This window comes from Vombatus ursinus, unplaced genomic scaffold, assembly GCF_900497805.2.
Source record: "Vombatus ursinus unplaced genomic scaffold, bare-nosed wombat genome assembly UNPS02014778.1, whole genome shotgun sequence".
NCBI lineage: Eukaryota > Metazoa > Chordata > Mammalia > Diprotodontia > Vombatidae > Vombatus > Vombatus ursinus.
The window spans coordinates 43,054,243-43,080,372 of NW_020954556.1; the positions used below are offsets into that span (position 1 = coordinate 43,054,243).

Sequence of the window (26,130 nt, forward strand, 5' to 3'; positions counted from 1 at the left end):
TGGGCTATCTCATGTAGAAGGTCACCCTCTCATTGTGTGTCTTCAAGCAAAGGCTAAGGAGAAGAGAGGTCAGGTATGTTGTAGAAATATGAATTAGATTACGTGGCTTCTGAGGCCTCTTCCAACTTAGAGATACTGTGATCCTGTGACCATTGTCTTCTTCTCTCTTCCCAGTAAATTCCTTTAGTTCAATCTACAAATGTAATTCCTCATTTTTATCCTCCTCAAATATCTCATTCTCTCCTATATCTTCTCTTAAGCTACATGTTATGTCTGTAGTGACCTCTCACCAAATTTACTTTCAATTGTTTAACTAAATCAACTCTAGGAATTCTACTTTCTCTGGAAATTTTTATTGGATGATTATATTTCCCCTGTATATTTTTTTTGGTGGGCATACAAAGAATAATAGTAACTGATAATACTAATAACTAACATTCACATAGTACTTTAAGATTTGCAAAGCTTTTTACAAATATCTCATTTTATCTACATAAGAACCTTGAGAAGTAGGTGCTATTATTACCCCACAGAAAACTGAGGCAGTGAATCACTTCCCCAGGGTCACATAGCTAGAAAGTTTCTGAAGCAGGATTGCAAACTCAGGTCTTCCTGACTCCAGATCCAGTACTCAATCCACTATGCTACATATCTACCTAATGTTAAATAACAAATCAGTAATAATTTTAGCTAGTTGCCTCACAACTATGGGATGTGCTTACCTTTTGACTATTTTATCTTAATATTTGATTCTGTCAAGATTTATTATATAGCCTTATCAACATTGACCAATACAGATTGCCTATTGAAATCTTGAAATCGGTAGCTGTTGTTTATCACATCCTGTTCATTTATGTAGTTATCTTCCTTTTCATTCATTATGTATACAGACAATGAACCCTGAGAGAGCAGGGATCAGCACCTATATGATTCTTTGTCTCCTCAGCATCCAACATAATACCTTACACAAAAACTAAATAAATACTCATCGATCATGGTGATTTAAATGACTTGTGCATTCTTTGTCTCCATCCAGGTGTAAGGCAGGCTGAATAATTATCTAACAAATTCTGAATACCTTCATTCTTCAACATCTAAAAAAAGAATCCTCAAAACCCTTCTCCTCCTTCTATCCAGAACAACTTGAGATTATTCAAGGAGGAGTTCCTTAAATTATTTTCCTAATTTCTCAATTACCACTTAACTGTATCTGTGTACAGGCAATTGATCTCCTAAGAATCATTAATCATATATACTGATATCTGTAGTAGGATCAACAGCAGCTCCCTCCAGGAGCTTCCGATGTGGTAATGAAGCCAGAACATATAAGGACTACAATATTAGAAGACACATTAATTAATTTAACAAATGTTTATTTATTATTTTTATTTATTTTTAAATTTTTATTTATTATTCATTTTAATTTATTACTTATTGATTAATTAATTTAACAAACATCTATTACGTGCAAGGCAATGCGCTAGGAATTGGGAGAGGGAGGTAAAGATATGTAAACCATAGTCCTTGAATTTAAAAAAAAAAACCTCTGTAATAATAAGATGAGTAAAGTTACTATTTGGAAAAAGATCTCTTTGTATAAAATATGATCCTTGTTGCTTTCGGGTACAAAATGAAATAAACTCTCCCACCATTTCTCCTCAGTTCTCCAAAGACAGCCTATGCACTATCCTTCCATTTACCTGGGACTTCTTTACATCTTCTGGCTTCAGATATGAGACGCATGTCCATTTGAATGGGATTCACTTCTTCCTCTAGTATATCAGTTTGGTGTTGGCTATAGGATCATTGGACTTACAACTGAAAGTGAGCCTAAGAGATCTAATCTGTATCTAAACCAAGGAAACTGAGACCCAGAAAGATTAAGTGATTTGTCTAACCTAGCACATCTAGTTACGTAATACAAAATAGATTCAAATTCAGATATTTTTCCTGCAAAGCAAGTATTTTTTCCCACTGTACCAGGTTGTGTCTAATAGCTCTTTCAGAATACCAACAATTGAGTTAATGTATAAGAAAATTTAAAAACTGTGGTTGATAGCATTTGTACACCCTCTCCTCCCCTGTTTTCATCATTTGATCATTGGTAATGTGGAAGGGGAAGGAGACTATGCAGGATTGAGAGCCTTTTGATATTATTTGTTTCATGAGTCACCGTGTCAAAAAATTAATTACCTATTGGCAACCTTGCTGGTGGTGATCCTCTCTCCTTAGCTAAGCTCTTCTCAGGCTGTATATGTGGTCTGTAGCAGGGACCTCACTTTCCAGCCTGGTAGTTCCTTCCATAACTAAAGCTTCACTGGCATAGTCTTTGAGGGCCTATTGTTCTTTCCATGCCAAGAAGCACAGAAAGAGGTCCCTCTTTTTTGGTAAATAATTCTAAAAAGATACCCAAAATAACCATAAGAAATTATTTTCATCTGGACCTAGCTACATGAAAGATAACTGCCATGCAGTATGTAAGCAAGATGTAGAATGTTAGAAATATTATTCTTAGCATTAAGAAAACCTTCTAAATCTTCTGATATTTGCCTAAAAACTCCCTAAATTTCAACAACTGTTCCAGTGCCCTGAATTATTATAACCACTTAAATAAAATAGTTTAAAATATATTCTTCACTCCATCTTTTTACTCACTGTTTTTTTATTTTATACTGCATCATAACTATCTTATTATAGAATAATGTTAGGGCTAGAAGGGAGATTAGAGGTTTTGTAGTTCAATCTTCTCATTTTATAAATGAAGAAACTGAGTCCCTGGGTTCTCTCACAAACAGAGGTATAATACCACTTCTTGGGCCACTCACAACTTTCACTTAGAATTTCAGATCCCAAAAGGTGACTGCTAGTACTTTCAGGGTTCTCAGGGCAACCTTGGGAGCATATGTTTCTGTGCTGTAGCTCCTGAGTCCCAATTAGTTATGCCCCTTCATCAACAATCACCCAGTGAACTTCCATTAACTTTTAGAAAAGTCATTTGTTAAGGTTGTCATAGTAAGAACAGTTAGTAGAAAGCATTCCCCCCAAACTGGGGCACACTCACAAATACACCTAGCATTTATGGGAAGAGAGGCTCAAACTTACAGTACAATGGTGAGGTACACATATAGCGAACATATGTAATGTAGCAAAGGAGTATGTTACCACTACTGCTGCTTCAAACTCTTTCTTCTCCTTGTGACAATCCTCAAAAGTTCTCCTTAGGTCTAGCTCTCTGTTGGGTGGGGAGCTCAGCTGACCTTCAGGGTTCAGATGTGTCCGAAGCACTTCTATATGCCACAAGGGAATGTATACCCTGAATGTGTATATACTTATTGTGTCTCTCCACTCCTAAAAGAGACAATTCTTTTAATGTCAGTCACTTCCCTGATAGTGTATGGTGCTACTGTTGCCACAGAACTCCAGACCTTTTGAAACTCACTAGTTTGCCACCTGGATCTTTCTGTCTTAGAATACTTGTTTTCATAATATCAGGAATAATTAAAAACAAAGGGACAGGGGAAGTCATGTGTTCATAGCCAACATGGCTGGGTGAAGAACAAGATTGCTGACTTTCTCCCACCTAATTTTCAAGAAGCAGCCCAAAGTAGTCCTGCCTCACTTTTGGCCACAAAGGAAAGAGTATAAGAAGGATAGTTTACTCTTTTTCTATATCTACTGAGTTGTGTCTCAGCAACACCTGAATCATCAGTTCTTCTGGCTCAGCAGCCAATTAGAGAACTCTTCATCATCACACAGTACAAGCCCAACATGGGCTCCAAAGCTCCACATGGCACTGAAGCCAAGAAGACAAAACCTGAATGTGCTTCAAGGAATGGTCCCTAGAAGCCAGGCCACCCACCTTACACTTGAATGAGGCCTTTCTAGAGCACAACGAAGACATTTTTTTTAAGTGGCTTTGTTTCTTTGGGTACTCCAAGTCACAATTTGAAAGTCACAGGATATCAACATGGAAGGCCTGGAAAACTGGCAGGGTAGTACATTAATGAGGCCTGAAAAGGACTTCCCCTTATGCACATTTGGAAAACAACTCGGGTTTTGAAAATATCCCATTATGCCTGAAATCCATTTTCACTAAGTGGCATTAAGGAAACTTAGGGAGTCCATAAACCACAAACCTGCTTAGCAGAATCACAGAGAGCGTGTAAGAAAAAATTAGAACAAAATCTTGCTCTGTGTTGTTTAACCAATTTTCCATCCAAGAGTACACTTTCCCTTTTGATCTTGGCTCCTTTGTTGTATATTGGAAAGATCATTTAATTGGTAGACAGGAAATTTGGGTTTCACTTCTAACCCTACTGACCCATAGATGGGCAAAGCCTTGTGGACTGCAGCATGCTCTGTAAAAACCAGAGCACTGGACTAGAATCTAGTCGCTGAATGATCTCGAAAATCTGTTCTAAGTCTCAGGTGCTTTGTCTTTGTCACTTTCAGGATATGGGATTTATCCATCATCCCACTGAAGAATCTTCTTGCCTCATAAATTCCGAGGCAAGTGATTTTTATGGTTATTACCCTGCAAATCAAATGAATCCAGATAGGTCCAGTGTAAACATTGAAGCATGCTTCTTTAAGGTGGGGGAAATAGAAGGCCATCTGTGAACAAATGGAAATTCTAATGGTCACCCCTCATCAAATAATTAAAGGACTGTAGTTATTAGAAATAGGCCATCATTTATTATCTGATATTTTTAAAAAAACTTCTTCAAGAATAGCAAATTGTGTCTCCTCTTTTCCTCCTAATAAAAATTGACTGTGGCAATGCAAATATACCAGAGATTGCTTTACTAAAGGGGATTAGCCTTTCTATGGAAGCTGACACAAGAATTCAAAATCTTCCTCAGGTTCTTAAAGCAATTTTTTTGTCTTGTTTGCCATTTGTTTTTGTTTTAGCCTTGGATCTGTTTGATATCTGTATTACAGATTTTCCTGACATGACATATCCAGGATACAAGGGCATCCCCACTGACCTTCCTCCTGCTTAGATAGTTTATTCTGTTTTAAAAGGTTTTATGAGCTTCTGAATTGGTCTTGAAATGCCCATGCTTTAGTGGAGCAAGAGATCACATAGCAATATCGTATGGCTGCTAGCTGGTACAATGGATAGAGTACTGATGCTGGAATTAGGAAGACACGAGTTCATATCTGGTCTTGTATAGTAACTAGCTTTGTGAGCATAGTCAAGTCACTTTATCTCTGCCTGCTTCAGTTTCTTCATCCATATAATGGGGATAATAATAGAACCTACCTCTCAGGGTTATCTCAGGTAAGGAAAAAAATGATATACTTTTTACAAAATATTTTGATTATTATACTAACATACATACATCTATGGAAGTGGGGGTAAGGAAGATTGGGAAATGGTCTTCACAAATGCTTTATCAAATGAAACCCTTTAGTTGAGGCATTATTGTCTCTATACATTTTCTGAAGTTTTAGCCATTGGCCTGAAAAGTATCTAGATTTATTCAACAGCATAGATGACTTTGATATTACAAAGATTTGAATGTGGTGGCAGTTCTCCTTGATCACTTTGTCCTCTTTAATTTGTAGAAGGTGCTCACTACTGGTTCGAGTCTCTAAAGGGCCAAATTTGTAGGTATAATTTTGAATAAATCCAAAATGTCTGAAAATTGGACTGAGATAAAACCTCATCTAACTTTTATTCTTTTCTTTAAGCTCATCACTTGCTTAAGAATGTATCTACACTAAAGTCGTATATCTGCAGTTGTTAAGGACCTTAAAGGTAGTGCCACTATACTCTTGGCCCAGACAAATTATACCCTAGGGTAAAATGAAAGAACTTTCAAGTGTAATGGATGAATGAATGATGGTGACCCATAAAGATCACCAATATGGTGGATGGGAGCAATGCAAAAAGAATTAAGATAGGTTACCCCTTCATTTTATATATGAGTAAACTGAGGCATAGAGGTTAAATGTCCTATGATTAGTAAGTATTTGAGGAAGGACTTGAATTTCAATCTCCCTGACTCCAAATCTAGTACTCTGTCTACTGTCTCAGTAGACAATAGCAGCCTCAAGGTAAGACTAATAACAATAAGAATAATGATAATAATAATAATAGCATCTAACATTCATAGAGTTTTTACTCCGTGCCAGGAATTGTGCTAAGCACTTTACAATTGTTATCTCATTTGAGATAAAAGCAACAACTCCAGGAGGAAGGTGCTATTGTTATACCCATTTTACAGATGAAGAAACTGAGACAGACAGAATGACTTGCCCCAGGTTACACAGCTAGAGTCAGAGGCCAGATTTGAACACTTTCCTAACTCCTGGCCAAGTGCTCTATCCACTACTTTACCTAGATGCACCTTGCTAGATGGTGATTACTTTCTTTAATGTGATAGTCTGTGTATACCAGTGTATTTCTGACCTTCCAGTACGTTAATTTGCATTATTCAAATTCTGTATCACCTAGCCACCTTGTAATCTATTCAGTAATGCTCAACAAATAAGTGTTTATATATACTTAAACATTTACATATATATTTACATATACATATATCTATACATTGATGAATGTATATACACACACATATGGATAGTATCATTTCAAGTATAGGCCACTTTTTTAAAACCACATCTGTCTTGTATAAAAACTGAACACAGCCTATTCCTTGTTGTTCTAATTCTGTACAACTTCATTTGGAGTTTTCTTGGCAAAGATATAGGAGTGGTTTGTCATTTCCTTCTCCAGCTCATTTTACAGATGAGGACACTGAAGCAAACAGGGTTTAAGTGACTTGCCCAGGGTCACACAGCCAGTAATTGTCTGAGGCCAGATTTGAACTCAAAAAGATGAATCTTCCTAACTCTAGGTCTGGCACTCCATATACTATGCCACTTAGCTGCCTATAGCTTTAAATTTTTTTTCAAGAGATGTCATTTTAAGTATATGCTTATATTCAGACCAATAAGATTTCCCAATTTAGTCTTATCTGCACATTTAGGAAGCATACTATTTACTTCCCCATTAATTGATGATAATGAAACTATTAGATTTGGCTGGAATGGGAATCAATCTTCTGTTTGCCCCACTAGCTACCTCCTTCCGTTTTGATGTTCTGCCATTTACCTTAACTCTTCATTTTCTATGTAATGTTGTCCATTTTGCATAAGAGGTAGTGATAACTTGCAATGAAAAAATATTAAATTAAATTCATGAGATACTTCATTTAACGTTTTGTGAAAATCTAGCTGTGTTATTTGAATTACAGCATAGTTTCCCAGTCAACTACTTTTACTATGGGATGGGGGAACCATTTGTTCTATCACACCTCTCCTCCTTCTCCTCCTCCTCCTCTCAGCTTTTTATTACTTGTGTATTTCTTGCATTTGGGCATTTTACACACTTGTTTCATTAAGAATGCAAATTTACTTTATTAGGAAACACAATTTTCTTTCTAGTTTTAAAAGGGTAAAGGAGGAGAGACTAATGGAGGACATATTAGTCATGTGAGATAAGAGGGAGGAGGCAAGAGGGACCTCTGACAACCTGGCCTCAATTTTTTCAGTGAAAAATTTTCAACTGAGAGAGTTGGGGCAGGGCAGGGGAGCCACGGTTATTTTCAGGAAGGATGAAAAGATTTTTAAAAACCATTATGCTGAATGGGATAGTGAATCAATATAAAAAGATGACTTTGCTGTGTAGAGGACCCAGTTGAGGTTATGTAACATTAATTTGTAGTGGACCCAGTGAGAAGGGTTTCATTATTTTCTCCATCTTCGTCTAGCAACACAAAATAGGAGCAAAAGCAATGGATCATGCGGGTGATCCAAGACTAAAGCTTGGCAGGGCAAGAACTTGGATAGAATGAGGGGGTAAAAGATTCAAGAGAAGACTGTATAGAGTTGAACTGGTTCACCAAGGGTTTAGATGGGGAAGGGAGGAGAGTGTAGCCAACGCACATAGTAATGGTCAGGAAAGAACTGAGGGGTTGAGGTATTGGAGGTCGTGGTGAGGATTTCCTCTAGGATATTCTACATTGCAGCCATGCTGTCATACTTGCTATACCATACATGCCATTCTATCCCTCACTTCCATGCCATTTTATAGGATAACTTCTTACCTGGAATGCGCTCCCTTTTCACCTCTGCTTCTTACACCTCTTAAATCTTTCAAGGCTAAACTTAACCATCACTTCCATCAAGAGGCCTTTCTTGACTCTCCATATTATTAATGCTTCTTCTAAAATTTCATTATTATTTCCTTAATTCACTTGTCTATGAACATGCTGTACCTTGATTCCACCCCCATCTCCACCAACCCCAGTAGAATGTTAGCTTCTTGACAGAAGAGACTATATCATTGTTATATTTCTATCTGCATACTCTGCACGTAGTAGGATCTTAATAAAAACTTCTTGTTCATTGATTGACTACTTCTAGGTTCACATTAATCTAATAATCCATTTCATTTTAGTGTGGCTGTTACAAATTGCAAATTCATATGGCTATACTTATGTCAACTCTGTATTTATCTATTGTGTCCACGAGTAATCCTGAAAAGACTCTGTCAAATGACTTGCTGAAATCTAGATATATTGTGTCTACAGTGTTCCCCAATCAACCAATCTAATAACCTGGTCAAAGAGGGAAATGAAATTAGTCTGGCATGGCTTATTCTTAGTGAATCTGTATGCTGGCTGCTAATGATCACTGCTTCCCTTTTTAAGTGCTCACAAACTATATGTTTAATAATGTATTCTAGCATCTTTCCAGGGAGACTCATCAAGCCCACTGGGCAATAATTCCCAGAATCTATCTTCCCTTCTTTGCAAATAGGGACATTAGCCTGTCTTAATTTTTTTTTTTTTTTTTGCATTGCTCCCATCCACCAAATTGGTGATCTTTACGGGTCACCATCATCCATTCCTCCACTACACCTGCAAGTTCTTTCAGTACCCTAGGGTATAATTTGTCTTAGCTAAGAGTGCAGAAGTACTACCTTGTTCTGAATACTATAGTTCAATTAATGCTGCCTGACATCCTGTCATTGGCAGCCATATATCATATTGTTGGCTCAGGTTTAGCTTGTAGTCAACTAAAATCCTTAAATGTTTTAGAGCCTTTATTTTTACATTGAGATGCACTACAAATAACTCACTTAGTACAGGTAGGTGCTGTTTTTATTATTTCCTTGTCTATGTTGGCCCTTAGTTTCTTCTTGGTCATATTTGCTTTGTTCTTTCCAATATGAAGGTCATACTCCTTAAGGGATTAAAAAAGAATTCAGAAATTCCATTTTCTGCTCTTTGTCTGTTATGATGCAAATGTTAATCCTAACCCTTCATTCTTCTCACCTTGCACATTAATAGTTCAAAGTGTCTTTTGTGTTGTCTTTGTATTTTTGAAAAGTTCAGATTATTCTGGACATTGCCACTTTTCTTATAAACTCATATACCACCCTTTTGTCTTTCCCTATCTACCTTGTAGCTATTGTATGTAGACTTTGAAAATCTTTGTTTATTCAAAAGTTCCTGGTGCAACTATATTGGTCTCTTTGGGTGCCTTGCCTTTTTAATTTTCATAAATCCCTTCTCTCTTAGCATTTCATACAATAGGATTATACCTATAATTTACCTCAATTTTAAAAATAATCTTCCCTCAAACCTAGCATTTATTGTTCAATTGCTTTTTGGTCGTGTCTGACTCTTTGTGACCACATTTGGGATTCTCTTGACAGATACTGAAGTTGTTTGCCATTTCTTTCTCTAGCTCATTTTATAGATGAAGAAACTGAGGGAAACAGAATTAAGTGACTTGCCCATGGTCACACAGGTAGTAAGTGTCTGAGGCCAGATTTGAACTCAAGAAGAGGAGTTTTCCTGAATTCAGGCCCAGTCCTCTATCTACTGTACCACCTAGCTGCCCCAAACCTAGAGTACACAACTAACATCATCTTCTCACCTCTCATAAACTCTTAAGATGATGGCATCTCAAAAATATGGCCACACGGCCACTTTTTCCCATTCCTATTCTCATAACTTTTACCTGACCTAATAGATTTGCTATATAAATCCAGAGTAATAGTTCTTTCTTCACCCTTCCTCTACCTTCTGAAAAATAATTGTTGGTAAAGCAGGTCAAGAGTTTATTAAACATTTGCCATTTAGTGGAAGGAGACTTCTAGAAACTATAACAATAGTCAAAGCCTTCCCACCCCACCCCACCCTATCCCACTTCTGTTTATTGTTAGAACTTGCTTCTATGACAGTTCCATGATCAGTGCATAGTGCATTGCCTTGCTAGACACTTACTAATTTTTTTTTATCAGGACCTCATCATCTATTTTTTTCACCTAACTAGGTGATTTGTCGTATAATTTTTTTTTTTCTTTTACTGACCTGTAATTTCACTGGTGCTCGGGAACTCCTAGTAAAGGAACTTTAACTTCTTCATCTCAGCAACTTTTCTGAAATTTATAGGATCATAGATTTAAAGCTAGAGGTGACTTGATAGGTCATTGACTCCAAACTCATTTTTATAGCTGAGGAAACTGAAGCTCAGAGAGGTTAAGTGATTTTCCCAGGGTCGTACAACCAGTAAGTATCTAAAATGGGATTTGAACCTTGTTCTCCCTCATTCCCAGTTGAGTGTCCTATCCACTACACCAGTGGTATCAAACTCATATAGAAACAGGGGCCACTAACTGTACATAAGGATCCCTGGGGGCTACCTATTGACTTAGAAAACCACATGTTAATATCATCTATAGTTAATAAAATTTTTATTTACTTTATTAAATATGTCCCAATATTTTAACTGATTCAGACCATTCTCTGGAGTATTGTGAGTGGTCGCCATGTTTTATACCTCTGGGCTACATCCCTCTGCCTTAACTAGACACAGCTGTACTACATTTCCACAAAAATACCACATTTCTCTTTCACCTATCCATGTTTTCCAACATACATTTCCTTTCATATTTTGCCTCAATGTTCACGAATTTTTCTGAACCTTTCATATAAGGATAGTCTTGATAGAGACATTCTAAATCCCTATATACATAGAAGCAAAGGAACATAGATAGCAGATAAGACAGGTGCTGTGGGAAGGTTGTCTAGCCTCACAAGGGTGCCTGTACTGGCCCTGTTTTTCCTATAGTTCTCCATTTCTTAGATAACTATCCCTTCTTTTTTTTTAACTTTTAATGACTCCTTTAAGAGTCTAAGGCTTCTAATTGTACTTTATTGTATATGTGTGACATTTCTACTGCTTTCTCATTTGAATTTATCCTGAGCTATTTAAATGAGGTTTTCAGTATTTCTTCATTATCTAAGATCTCCTTCACTTTTCTGCTTCAAACAAACAGTTCAATATTAGAGTCCCTTCAATGACAGTGCTGTATTTCCTTCTCCTGTTCATTTATTAATGGACTTACTAACTTTCTTTCACCATGATTTGTGTGTAAAAGCCTTTCATTCTCCCCAACCTTTCTGGTTAGTAGTAATGCATCTGACTCTTGTTTGTCACTGCCTCTTCCATTTTTATTACCTCTTTTCTCCTTTTGTAGCATTTTTTTTTGGTTTTGATTTTTTTTCCCTTCTAGAAGCATGAGTAGACCCTAGTGTACCCTATGTGAGATTTCTTATTCCTTTAATCCTTTTTATGGTGGTGTTATTCCTTTTAGGAATTGGAATTGTGTGTGTGTGTGTGTGTGTGTGTGTGTGTGTGTGAATGTGGGTCTTTATATGTTTTATGATATTTCATTGCTATCCCACTTAAATGATCCAAACCTTATGAATCTCTTCCTGTCCTTACCTCCACTGCTTTTGCAATTCCACCAAATGAGCTTTTGGGAATTGTGTCCTCATGCTGCCCTATTTCATAAACTCATTCGTCGCTTATGATCTTGAATTCAAGTAGTTCACATTATAGTATAATCATTCGGAAAGACAAATGGTGGGCAGTAATGGACTATTAGTGTTGCAAGGTATTGGGGACATTGGTAAGATTTCATAGGCTTCAGCATTTGGGGCTGATTGGCTAAGCTGGTGTTCACTCACCTGAGACTCCTTTTGCATTTAATAGTCTAATGGTTATAGCTTTTGTTTCTTGTGACTTTTTCCCCATAGCATACCTTCAATGACTAGAGAAACTCATCAGGAAATTTAGGTTTAACAAAGTAGATCTTGACAAGGTTGTAGGATGTATAAAAGCTCCTTTTATTTATAGTTGTTTTACTTTTAATTTCCATCTGACTTCCTAGCAAACTTTCCCTGACAGAGATGTTGCTGGCTTGTTACAGTTAATAGAATCATGATGTGTTGAAATGTTTCATGTTGGTTACTTGGTAGCATTTAAAGAATTATAAGCTTTCAAAAACGTTCCCATTCTTAGCACATATCACAAATTGGAAGCTAATCTATGGGGAAATTAATCATTCACATTTTATGCAGCAGTAATCTAGAACAGCCAAAATTTGTATGAAAGCTTGTAGGTTAACCATTAAATCTTAACCTCGGGAGAGCAAAATGTGTGACTGAAGTATGTTTGGGAAAAGGGAGATTTTTAAACACGGGGAAAAAAGAAACTGTTTCTTCTGTCAATGAGTCTAAATAATTCCTTGGCATATTGAAGGTATTTAATAATACCACAGAAATAAGTCCTCATATTTTTTTTAATATTTATCATGTTGTCAAATATGTTTATACTGTGAAATCAGCATCTAATGGTACCAGGTTGTTAATGAATTTAGGTTGAGTAATATGGCCTTGATGTACAACTTAAGTGTAGAGAGTGGAGAAAATCACTTTAAATATTAGTCATCCATACAATCCATGCTGAGATGGATGCCACGGTTAATTTTAATAAATCCATTAGAAGTCATCCTACTGATACTTTAGCATTTGCCATATAGAAACATGCATAAATAATAAAGATGACGCTTTCCTCAACATTCATCCTAGCATTGTTGATAATCTAGAAGCTGTAATTCTGATGTGGTATTTTTGCACATTGATTGTCTTTTTACAATAGAAAGAAACTTGCATCAGTTAATAACTCAACCATTCTGTCCATTTTGTGCCTATATAATGCTTCTCTATTTTAAAAGGCCAAAAGACAACCTATAAAAAATGCTGCTGTAAATATCCCAACTTTTGACCTTTTGTGATGGCATACTTTAATGTGATTAGTATTCCCTGTTTCATAAAAGCTTCCATTTGGTGTAATTTAATATCACAAATATTGTCACCTTAATAGTGGATGTACACAATGAGCTTTATGTAGGGAGTAATGTGCCACAGTGATGAATGGAGTACTGAACTGATTAATGAAAACTGAAATGTATAAAAGGCTTTTAAAAAACAACGAGGCATTTGGTTTCCACTAAATTGTGAAAATTCATTGAATTTATCTATAGGTACTTAAATTTTAGGGGCTTCTTCTCTTCTCTCTCTTTCCTATTTCATTTGGTAATCTAATTAGCTCACATGGACTCAACTATCATCTCTATCTGGATGGTTCTCAAATTGATTTATCCAACCCTATCCTTTCTGCTGCCCTCCAGTCTAATATCTATAACTGCCTATTGGAAATTATAACAACAACAATAACTAACATTTATATAAAGTTTTAAGGCTTTCAAAATGCATTACAAATATTATATTATTTTAGTCTCACAACAGCTTTGGGAGTTAGGTGGTATTATTAGCCTGATTTTATACATGAGGAAACTTAAGCCAATGGAAGTTGAGTGACTTGCCCAAGGTTGCACAGCTAGTAAGTGTCTAGTGCAGAATTTAAAACCAGACCTTCCTAACCCAAAGTCCAAAACTCTATTCACTGCACCACATGTGCCACCTAGGACATCTGGATTTGAATGCCCATTAGACATCTTAAATTCAACATGTCTAAAGTGGAACTCATACTCTTTTGCCTCAAATTGTCCCCTCTTCCTGGCTTCCCTCTTACTATCAAGGTTACCAACATCCTCCCAGACACACAGTTTTACAATCTTAATATCTTTCTCCACTTCTCACTCTCTCTTAACCCTCTATAACCAATCAGTTTCCAAGTCCTGCTGTTCCTACCTTCATAATGTCTTTCACATATGGCCCATATTCTTTTCTGGCACTGCCACCACCCAGGTATAGGTCCTTATCATCTCACATCTGAACAATTGCAATAGCCTGCTGACTGGTCTCCCTGACTCAAGTCTTTCCCCACTACAGTCTATCCTCAATTCAAACATCAAAGTGATCTCCTTGGATCTCTGGTCTAACCATTTCATTCTCCTCCTGAATAGACTACAGTGGTTTACTTTATCCTTCAGGACCAAGTATAAAATCTTCTACTTGGCATTCAAAATTCTTTATAACCTGCCCCTATGTCCACCTTTCCAGCTTTCTTGTACCTTATGCTGGATTCTGCATTCCTATTATTGTGGCTTTCTTGATAGGAGACTATCTTATCCTATAGGCTTTCCTCATAGGAGACATTCCTTTTCTGGACTGGACATTTTCACTCTTCCCCATACCTGGAACTTTCTCCCTCCTCATCTCTGTCTCTGGACTTCTTTCAAGTCACAGCTAAAATCCTACCTTCTTCAAGAAGTCTTTACTAACCCCCCTCAATGTAGTGCCTTCTCTCTGCTGATTATCTACAATTAATCATGTCTGTATCTTGCTTGTACATAGTCGTTTGCATGTTGTCTCATCCATTAGACTTTAAGATCCTTCAGAGCAAGAACTGTCTTTTGCATTTTTTTTTATATCCCCAGCAGTTAGCACAGTGTTTGGCACAGAGTAAGCACTTAATAAATGCTTATTTACTGACTGGATATTTTTGCTTTTTTACACAGTAAATTAACACCTATCCTAAAGTTTTCTGCATATTATCACATAGATAATGAATTGTCTTTATTCAAAAAGATTTTTTTAAGATCAAGTCAATATTGGAAGGCTTATTTTGAATCTTTGTATGGCTCCCTGATTTCCCAGGTGTGAATATTCCCTTTACCAACCAAGATCGCAAAGATCCCATGTCTTCTCATCTTGTGAAATTCTTGCCTGTGTTTTCACATAAATCTTTCAAACAGGATCTGCCAAACATATTGGAGGACCTCTTCCTGTTCTTTTTCTACATTGATTTTTATTTTTATATCTCCAATATATAGAACAGTGCTTAGCATATACTAGGTGCTTAATAAATGCTTGTTGATTGGTTGATTGGTAATATCAAAGTGAAATTCAGGCTGCCCATCTTTTATTTGTCACTCTATTTGCAATTTTAATTATTCTGGGTTTGCACTGGTTTCTGATTTATAGATAAATAGCATCGGGGGAAAACGTTGCTGTGTAAAGCAGTGGTATCAAATTCAAATAGAAACAGATCCCTGTCCTGTGTATTGACCTAAAAAAATCACAAATTAACACTATCCATGGTGTACCTTAATTTATTTTGTTAAACATTTCTCAATTACATTTTAATTTAGTTTGGCCACACTTTGGAGTTTTGTGGAGCCTTGTGGAGAGTTTGACACCTCTGCTAAAGAGATGGGCTTGGGAGTGCTAAAGAGTTTGAGGTCATTGAAATCACTGGACAATTTTCCAAATACATTTTAGGGTGCTCCACTGTTCCGACTCAATTCTAAGTCCCGTTCATTACCTGTACTACAACATTCCAGAGTGCTCATGTGGATGTTCTCTTTTGATGGCTTGCTTACCCAGCTACATGCTACACTCTGGGAAATAAGTATTTGATATTCACTTTGATTTTGATGACTCCTTTGTGTTCCTGTGTGATCTAGTTTGTAGTGATCTAGTAGCAATCAATATGATAATGTGACATAGTAAAAAACATGGGATCTGGCTTCAGAAGGCATGAGTGCAAATCCTTGCACCACTTCATTTATGTGACCTTGGGCAAGTCAGGACTTCTTTGGGCCTTGATGTCCTTATCTTTAAAATGAGAATGTTGTACTAGAATGACCTCTGCGTTCCCTTCCAGCTCTAAGACTCACCACCTATGTCGTTGTGATTGTTTTTGCTGTAGTTGTTGTTGTTATTGTCGTCTTTAATTTGGACTTTTAGCAAGGACATCTTCTAAGGCACCAGCAAACACCTTGGCAAACATTGTAGAGCATTCATGGTCCCATGGTGCCCCCCCAATTTTTCTCATATTTTTCTTCTTTACCTATGGTCGATGCCAAAGTAAACTACCCTTTGACCCTAGTACACTTCACTTTCCTGCCTTTTTGCCTTTGTTTACCATTTGTAGGATGCCTTTCTTTGCCTATTGAATTCCTATCCAACCTTTAAAGCTCATTCCAAATGCTAAGACCTCTATGAAGCCTTCCTTGGTTCTAATTATCCTTTCACCTTAGGATGTTGCATAGTACTTTCTACCTCTCTGAACATCTTATTTGGATTAACAAGGAGGGAATGCATGGTCCAGACCTGGGATTTTAAAATTTCTTGTAAAGTTGTCTTGGGACCTGAGAGGAAAAGTGACTGGTTTTGTATTCACACAACTAGCGTGTGTGTGTGTGTGTGTGTGTGAAAGGCAGAATTTGAAACCAGGTTCTTCTGACTCTGAGGCTGCCCCTCTAGTCAGCCAAAGCACCATACTCCTCAATGCATTTATCATGTGCCCTATTTTGCATAACACTTCTCTGTGTAAGAATTACATGCTGGTACTTGACTGGTAGATGCCACGATGGCATAGACAAGCCTAGTATGGAAACTCTGTCTCTCCTCCAATGCATGGCACAGTGTTGTTCCATAAGGCAGCAGAGGCTTAATACGTGGTTATTGAACTGAATGTTTTCACTGGCAAGCCATTTGAAAAAATTGTCATTAAATACCTTTGTCTGACCAACTCTACTTAATTATAAAGACATTAACGTTACTTTAAAGCTTAGTATTAGGCTTTTCTAAGCCCCTGAGTTAGTAGAAGTTAGTAGAAGACTGTTAAGAGCACAGGGAATTTGTGAGTGTTAGATCTAAACTACTTTTAAAAGAATGATATGAAGCTTATAAAGGGGATAGGCAGGATGTCAAGGCCTTGACAATCTAATTCCACTGCCCACAATGGAATTGAGCTGATCACTACAAAACAAAGCACAGCCATGAACAAGAAAGAAAAAAAGATGACTGCTCTTCAGTGACTTCTCACAAAAAGAACCCCCCCACCTCAAAGTGAGATTTGTCACATTGTGTAAAAGCCTTTGTGAAAGCAACTACATTCATTCTCTCCTGATGATGCGTATAGAGCCTGAAAGCAATGGTAAGCATGACAGTTTAGACAATGGCCTTGGTGGTTTCTAGGTCTTAATACTCTGGAAAAAAAAGTTGGAAGATGAGCTAAAAACCAAATCCTTGGTAATGAAACTTGCATTATGATATTTACCTTCAGAGAGAGGTCTCTATAAATGCCCAAATCTGAATCTCCAAAGCGTGACCTTGTACTCACTGCTGAATTCTTTGATTTAAAGTACTAAACAATAATCTGGAAGGAAAAACAAAAAGAGAAGAAAAAAGAAAGATGGGCCAGCATGTGGCAAGAGACAGGAATAACAGTTGGACAGCTGAATGTGCCATTAGAATGAAAGATTTAGAACTGGAATGGAACTCAGGGACCATTTAGTTCAATGCTTTACAGATGAGGAAACTGAGGCTGAAGAAAGTTAAGTGATTAGCCCAGGACACACTAGTAATAACCATCAGGGCTGAAATTTGAACCCAGATTCTCTGATTTCAGAGTAGCCATACAATACCTGGGAAATAAAAGAAAGGATCCCACTATATTGGATGCACAGGAAGGACAAGTACGGATGGGATGCACTGGAAGCATTCAGGTCATAGATCCATTGACGTGATCCTTGATATAGCCTAAGAAAAGTTGTTTTTGCATCAAAGTTAGAATTGTAGCCTTTCTTAGGGCTGAAAGGAGCCATGAAGATCTTGGCATCTTGATATCTTGATCTGGCATAGTGATAGTGAATGGAGTGCTGGACTTGGAATGAGAAAGACCTGAGTTCAGATAATACCTTATGCATTTAATATCTATGTGCTAGTAAGCTAGCTCTTTGTAGCTGTATGACTGTGAACAAGTCACAGCCTCATCTTCTTCATTGATAAAATAAGGATAATAATAGCATCTACTTCACAGAGTTGGTGGGAAGGTTTTACACATATTCACACACAATGCACACACATATACACATGCACACATGCACACACACATATATGTATGGACAGAGAGAGACAAAGAGAGAGAGAATGGCTAAAACCCAAACTAAATGCTAGCATCCATTCTGATGTAAGCTTTTGGATGGCAGGTGCTGTTTTTTACTTTTTCCTTTGTATTCCCAGCTCTTTCACAGTGTCTGGCACACAATAAGTGCTTAATAGACGCTTGTTGATTGATCAAGCTGATCTAGTCCAACTTCCTCATTTTATAGATGAGAAAATTGAGGCCTAGAAACATTCTGTGACAACCCAAGGCCGCTAGGCTAGTCCACCATTGTCAAGAACACAGCAGCCAGAGTGATTAATCTTCCTTGTCCTGGACCAGAAAAGTTACAAATCTTTTATTCCTATTATATACCTAAATCTCACAGATGGCTATCTTAAACTGTTCTATCTCAGTACTGTAGAAGTCCCCCAAGTTCTAGCCTTTTTACTCCATTATCTCAATTCACTTGACTCTTTTTTTTCTTACATCCATGTTGCCTCTCATAGAAAAATTATTTGCAATATTTATAATTATTTATAATATTTGCAATATTATTATTACTTAATATTATTGATCCCCATAGCAACCTTAGGAGGTTGACAAGATAGGTAATACACTCATTTTACAGATGAGGAAACAGATGTCAGCTGCAACATCAAAAGATTTGCCCAGGAGTCACATGGCTATAATATTGTGAGAATTAGAGCCCAGTTCTACTGAATCCTCAAATATGGTTTTTCCTACTATGTCCCATTGCATCTTTATGCCTCACTCAGTGGAATAGGCAGTAGGGGATCCAACATTTTTCTGAAACACCTGCTAGTAGATTCAGTGAATGTATTTTAAAATTGAGTTACCATGCTATTTCATTTAAAGCATCTGTATCTTTTTTTTCCTCTTTCCTGAGCTTATTAGAGTAAAGCCAAGAGTAATGACAAAGTTGTATAGCCTTGATGCAAAAGGACGAATTGACTTTATCATTTTGTTTATTTTGCTTTTGTTTTCAGCTGGAACAACATATATCTTTAGCAAAGGTGGTGGACAAATCACATACAAATGGCCTCCTAATGACCGGCCCAGTACACGTGCAGACAGACTGGCCATAGGGTTTAGCACGGTTCAGAAAGAAGCTGTATTGGTACGAGTGGACAGTTCTTCAGGGCTCGGTGACTACTTAGAGCTACATATTGTAAGTATTCTCAACCCAAAATGGATTTTTACTTTTCTGAAAGTATTCTTTCCTAATTGTTCTTACTGCTGTCCAGTGGAGGTTTTTCAGACCGACTACAACTTTTGATGTTCTAAATGATTGTGTGTGTGTGTGTATGATATTTTGTCTTTTATTTACATTATTATGTTTTTTAGAAAAGCTTTTTAAAAGGGAATTCTGGAGTCTATAGCAGATATTTTGGAGCTAGCTTTAAAAAAATGAAATAAAATAAAATGTGCCTACTAATTTGGCAGGAATTAGGATGGGTAGCCTACAAACTGAAGCCAGTTTGAGTTCTCTTATTGCATCACTGGGATCTCTTTCCCAGGGGAAAGCAGAAGAGCCTAGAGTAATATGATATGGAAAAAAACTAAGGGCAAATAATTGAAGCCTTACAGAGGATTTAGTGACATGAGTGGTAATAAAGGAAGACAGAATTTATAAGACAAGGGGAATGGTTCTATAGCTATATTGTCACCATGGAAAAGCCTTCCAACATCACACCCCTCATGTGGATGTGCAACCTTGTACTGATATTCCAACACTGTAACCAAGGCATATCAGTGCAGTCATTTATCGGGCTTCAATTCTCCAAGGAAGTTTACTTATCTCAATTTTACGTCAGACTTCTGAAATTTCCAGTAAGGTCTCTAGAGGGTTAGAGTTATCCTGAAAACTGAATTTGTTATTAATCTTTAAAAAAAAAGGATACCACCATTATTGTATAGTCATAAATTTTCTGTTGAAAATGCACTTGTCACAATAGGAAGTCTTGAAAAGTAATTTCAATTGCCTTATAGCAAATAAGTAGCAATCAAAAGCATCTGGATTTTTATGGCATCATAAATAAATGAGCAGTTGAGATAAGCTTAACTAGTACAGCAAGAAATCTTACTGTTTAGGGTAATCTCAAATTTCTAAATATATTTGCTCCGTATTGATTTAAGAGCCTTGTTACTTTAAAAATGCGTGCATACACACATAGATACCAAGAGTTTTTTTTTTTCTCTTGAAAGAAATTACTTATTGATCTATAACCAATTACACTTTTACTCTGAGAAAAGGTTCTGCAGTGGTTACTTTTAAATCATAAGGGGTTATGTTATCGAATTGTCTAAGCTACTGTTGTTTGAGGTCCAAAGGGTTTATCCTACAAGAGAGGCATTTTCTTTCTATCATGCTCAAACATGGACTTAGGATCTTCTCATCCTCATAAGGATCTTATCTGGTCCTTCTCATTCCTCATGAGACTGGGAAGAAGTTCAAGTCTATGTTTGATCAGGATTGGAAAGAATTCTCAAGTCTAAGGAACAAGTGGCCATTTTGCTATTTTCCAGGGGCCAGGGATTTTTTCCCTTATTTTTCAATACAGGAAATAAAATGACTATCAAATCTGCGGTTTCTTTTCTGTTACTAAAACCCACCTTTTAACATTCTCTGGCAATGTCTGTGTAAATAGATTAGCACTAGGGACCTGAAGGAAGAGTAGGGGACTTCAAAAAGTACAATGGAAGTATTGGAAGAGTTGAGTGCCCAAAGGAAGGATATGGAGGGATTTTAGTAAACATAAATATATAAGGGGCTAACTTAGTGCTAAAAATGAACTTGGGAAAACTCTTTGGAAATTCTCAGACAATACTGAAATAACTCACTTTGTATCAGTTTCACCAGGCCTGAATCATTATATCTTTGTGAACCAGTAAAGAAAACTAGTAATGAAATTATGAACTAGTATTTGAAAAGAAAAACAAAAATACTGAACTATTGATTGTTATTATTGTTTGACTTTGGTTTAGAATATATCTAAGATGTGACATTGGCTGATATAAAGCACAAATATTTTGCTTTTTAATATGAAAACACATTATCTATGCATCACAAGTACTCAAAAAGTTGCACAAACTTTTTTTTCAGTAAAGTGTCAACTAAGTACTGAGCTGATTTAAGAATTACATTTCCATCCAAAATTGATATAATGAAACAACAACCTGGAAGACGATTATGTTCATTAAACGTAATGAACTGCTGCCAAGTCTAGCCAAAATTGTCCCATGTCATTTCAATTGGATGAAATTTGTGATTCACTTGGCATATATTTTCATCTGCAATTTAACTATTTGACATAATTTTGTACCCCATTTGTTTATTCAGTATGATCTCAGTGAGCTTTACAGAATACCAAAAAATCATGTTTTGACCTCTAATTAGCAGTAATCCATTTTTTATGTATCACAACTTGAAATAAAATTTATTTTGAATCAGATGGCAGCTTTTTGAAAGTTGGCCTTTTTTTTATATGAGCATTAATAAGGCCATGATCATTCACAGTGGCTATTTGACGTTAATATTAAAGGAACAGATGAACTGTATAATATTGGTAGAACAAGAAGTAAGGAAAAGAATAGGGTGGTGGTGGTGAGGAACAGTCAATCAGTTATAGGAAATGAAGTAAGGATGAGTCAGAGATGGCTCCACATATGAGAACCAATACTTTAAAAAATAAAATTACATCCCCTATCTCATCCCTTATTCATTGTGTCCATATGACAGTCATTTGACTACTATATCCCCTTTATAAAATTAAAATATCGGTCTCTCTTTTCTTTTTTTCCCCAATAGATGAATTCCTGAAAAGTTATATGTATGTTGTTGTTGTTGCTGTTGAAAATGTGGTTTGTGTAAGTGAGATGAATGTTTACGGGAAATTCCTAAAATCATGGATTATAAATCTGGAAGGAACAGAGTAGAGAGAGCACTGGGCTGGGAGGCAAGAGATTGCCTTTGACAATGACTTACTATGGGATCAGAGACAAGTCACAGACTCTCAGAGCCTCTTATTCCTCATCTGCAAAATGGGAATAATAATACTTCCAGTAACTACTTTACATGATTGTTGTGATAAGAAAACTCTGAAAAACTCAAAATGATATAAAAGTGTGAGTTATTGTTGCTGTAATTGCCATTATTATCTGTTCCATACCCCCAATTCAGTCTCAAAGGGCTTCAAGAATATTACCCTTTTGTAATATAATTGTAGCTCCCTAATAATAGTTTTCTGAATTCCTCCAGGATGTCTGGCTATTGCTTTAAATTAATAAATTCTAGATATATGTGTTACGTCTCTTTTACCTCTATGGGTTGAGTTTTGCCATCTGTACAACATAGGGATTGGACTAGATTGGGATGGGGAACCTGCGGCCTCGAGACCACATGTGGCCTTCTAGGTCCTCACAGAAGTTTGGATTCAGTCAAAGGGCCTAGCACTTGAGGACCTAGAGGGCCACATGTGGCCTCAAGGCTGCAGGTTCCTCACCCCTGGACTAGATCAATGATTCTCATTGCTGTTTTTGTTGTTGTTGTTGTTGTTTTGCTTTAGGATCCCTTAAAAAGACCCTCTTAAAAATTATTAAGGACTCCTCCAAAGAGTTTTTATTTATGTTGGGTATATCTATCACTATTTGCTACATTAAAATTTAAAAAGTTTTATATTATTATGAAAATATTTTTTATCTCGAAGACCCCTTGAATAGGTCTTGGAGATCCCCAGGAATTCCTAGACTAAACTTTGAGAACCACTGGACTAGAAAATCACTAAGGGTCCCTGACAGCTCCAAACCCTTTGATCCTTTATTTTTTAAAACTTTTGAATCACCATCACAGCCTACCACAGATCTGAGTTTACAGAAGATGTTTAAAGGATGCTTTCTCTAAGTGAATGTTGAAGAAATTAGCTAATTTTTGGATTTTTGTGCATTGATCCTTCTTTAGATGAAACACATATAGAATTTTTTTAAAGGCTGCTTTATGGTAAGGGCATTTGGTGTGCCATTAACATGGGTACTCTGGAGAACTCTTTGTGTAAGTGTTTCTTCTGGGGTGTGTGTAGATATATAAAAATATTCAGTATGGTCATTCCTGCAGGTATGGGCCCCAAAAGATCAGTTTAAACAAGTTAAGTGGAGAGTGTTTAACACCCACCCTCACTTGCTAAAGAATGCCCCTGTCAATGAAGACTCTTTTAAAATCATGAATATTAATGTGTGCATTGGTTCTGATGGAGGGAAATTTCACTGGGAACTGAGGTGAGGGTTGTTGAGTGTTCTTTGAAATCCTTTCATCTTGGGTGCATGAAAGAGCATTGCAAATTCGATTAGTGAATTGTAGTAGTACTTGCCCTAAATGTACTTCTTTGTACTTTGCTGGGCTGTAAGCCTTATTTTTGAAATCTAGCTCTTAACTGATGCTGATTTAGAAGGATGCCTTTTGATCAGCTGCTTTAGTAGAGACTAGAAGCTGGGTGTATTTATAGTAAACATTTCATCTCCCAAAATAACTACCATCAACTCAGGTGACATTCTAAGTCTTCCTAGATGCCATTTTGGTTCTCCTAAGTTTCGTATTAAAGTATAACACAATAATAATCTCCATCTGTCTTAAAGGAGAAGCTATGAATATATAGGTGCAGGTCTTCACTAACCAAGGCAAAATCGAGTATGTCCCCCATAGACTTTTCTCTTGTCAGAACTACTCTCCATATGAGATACTTTTCCAAATCAACACATGCATCTATGTTGAAGTATTTTTCCTATACTTCCAGATGTTAGTATTCCAATTCAAACTCCCATCCAAGCCCCACAAAATTGTCTTGTGTAGATAGGTTGGTTTTCTTCAGATTTTTAAATTATCAGAGCAAGTTTCCATCAGTTTATTGGACTTAGAAATTCTTACTATAATTGTTTAATATTGTGTGCTTTTCACTGCTTTGGCAGAAAGGATTTTTTTCCCTTGGTTATATTAAATATCTGACTAACTTTTGTACCACCTATGCCCCATGCCTGGAATGTTCTCCCTTGGAATCCCTAGCTTCCTTTAAGTCTTCATGTCAAGTGCTAACTGCTCTGTGAAGCCTTTGCTAGTGCCCAGTCCTGAAATAAATCAAAGCCATAAGTTGAGGAATAAAGAATCTTTCGTTGAGATAACAGGGTAGCAAAACTGCCACCCTAGGAGATGTCCCATGAGTGCAGAGCACAATTGATTTTCCTCCTCCAAGATCCATGCAAAAATTTCTTATACCTTTAGGAGGAGAGGGGAAGGAGGTAGTAAGAGATAGCAAGGCCTGGTCATGAGACCCCAGTGACTTCTGCAATCCTGGCCAATAAAGCCACTTCATTCTGTCTGTTTTGCCCTTCATGACATGATTTCCAGTGGAAGGGGACAAGGACATTTGAAGCTGAGATCCAGCTTGAACCAGGCTCCCATACAGGACAAAATCCTTGGATCAGGGGACCTAGGGTGTGGTTCAGCTCAACCTAATCAAGAGTAAATATCTTAAGAGTAGGAATGTAAGAGCATTACTGAAACTCTGACTTTATAAGGATCACTTAAGGGAGTGGCAGTCCATATTACATTTTGTTAACAATTTCTTTCACTATATTAACAATTGTCTGTCGTTAGCTATCCTAACTCCTCTCCCTTCACTCTCACCAAAAGACTTAGTATTTACTTCATGTGTATTTTTTATTCATTTATCCCCAAACTCCCAGGAACTGTTTCCTTTTTTATTCTTTTATTTCAAGTGCCTAGCAAAGTGCTTGGTTCATAGTAGTCAGTCAACAAACATTTATTAAGTGCTTACTATATGCCAGCCACTGTGCTAAGCGTTAGGGATACAAAGAAAGGCAAAACTGCCCTTGCCCTCTTTGAGAAGACAACATACACACAGCTCTGTCCATTCCTGATATAAATAGAGTAGCTGCAATGTAATCTCAAAAGGAAAATACCATCCTGAAGAGACCAACCAAAAGGCAAAGGCCATTGGCATCTGCGCAAAGTCTTGAAAGTTTTCTTAAAGGATGTGATGAGAGAACACCTGAAGGAGCATAGCGTTGATTAAAGAGAACCACCATGTCACCAGGCAGGGGAGGTCATGCTTAATTAACCTCCTGGAGTTCTCTGAAGATACTACTGTCATGACAGATAAGAAGAGCTCAGTGGACGGAGGATGCTTGGATTTTTACAAAACGCTTGACAAGGTTTCAGAGCAGCTATTGGATAATGGAAGGAGAGCAACACAGGACAAAATCATAGCTAGAAGCCTACAAGTGGTAAAGCTGTCTGCTTAAGGACCAGCCCAGGTTAATTAAAGAAGGGAATATTTCAAGTTGAAATCTCTACAGAGGCAACAGATCAGATTGGAGGCAAAGCAGGGATCAGGCTATACAATATGATCTGAAGGCGCTTCCTAAGTGCACCTGACTCAGAGATCAGAGGAAATAATGAGAAGGAATGAAGCATGCAAATAGGTGATCAATCAAGGTAATTGGTAGAGCAAAGTTCTAACCATAGTGTAGGAGATCAATGGAAAAAGTAATAGAGGTACTATTTGAAAACAGGGAACCAGGCTAGGGAACCAGTACTTACTGAGTCAGGAAATCATTTAGCACACCGGTCGGGAAAGCTCTCTTTGGAGAGTTACAAAAAAAAAATCACTGAAGCCAGAAGACCAAAGCACAACAACACAAGCCTAAAAATTAAACACATATACACATATGCACATGCACCCACATACACACATACAAATATGCACATGTGTATACATACACACAAACACACACACACACCCTTAAAGTCAAAAACAAGCAAATAGATAGATAGATAGATAGATAGATAGATAGATAGATAGATAGATAGAT

The 26,130-nt window shown here is 36.9% G+C and overlaps 1 protein-coding gene across 21 annotated transcripts in view; it reads left to right on the forward strand.

Moving 5' to 3' along the window:
- The window catches only part of NRXN1 (neurexin 1), a 1,385,770-nt gene that overhangs the window by 968,750 nt on the left and 390,890 nt on the right, over positions 1-26,130 (forward strand). For all 21 annotated transcript variants that reach the window (XM_027865387.1, XM_027865388.1, XM_027865392.1 and 18 more), the window contains one exon: positions 19,236-19,417. In XM_027865387.1, coding sequence (XP_027721188.1) covers positions 19,236-19,417 — 182 coding nt within the window. The remainder of the gene's footprint in view (positions 1-19,235; positions 19,418-26,130) is intronic.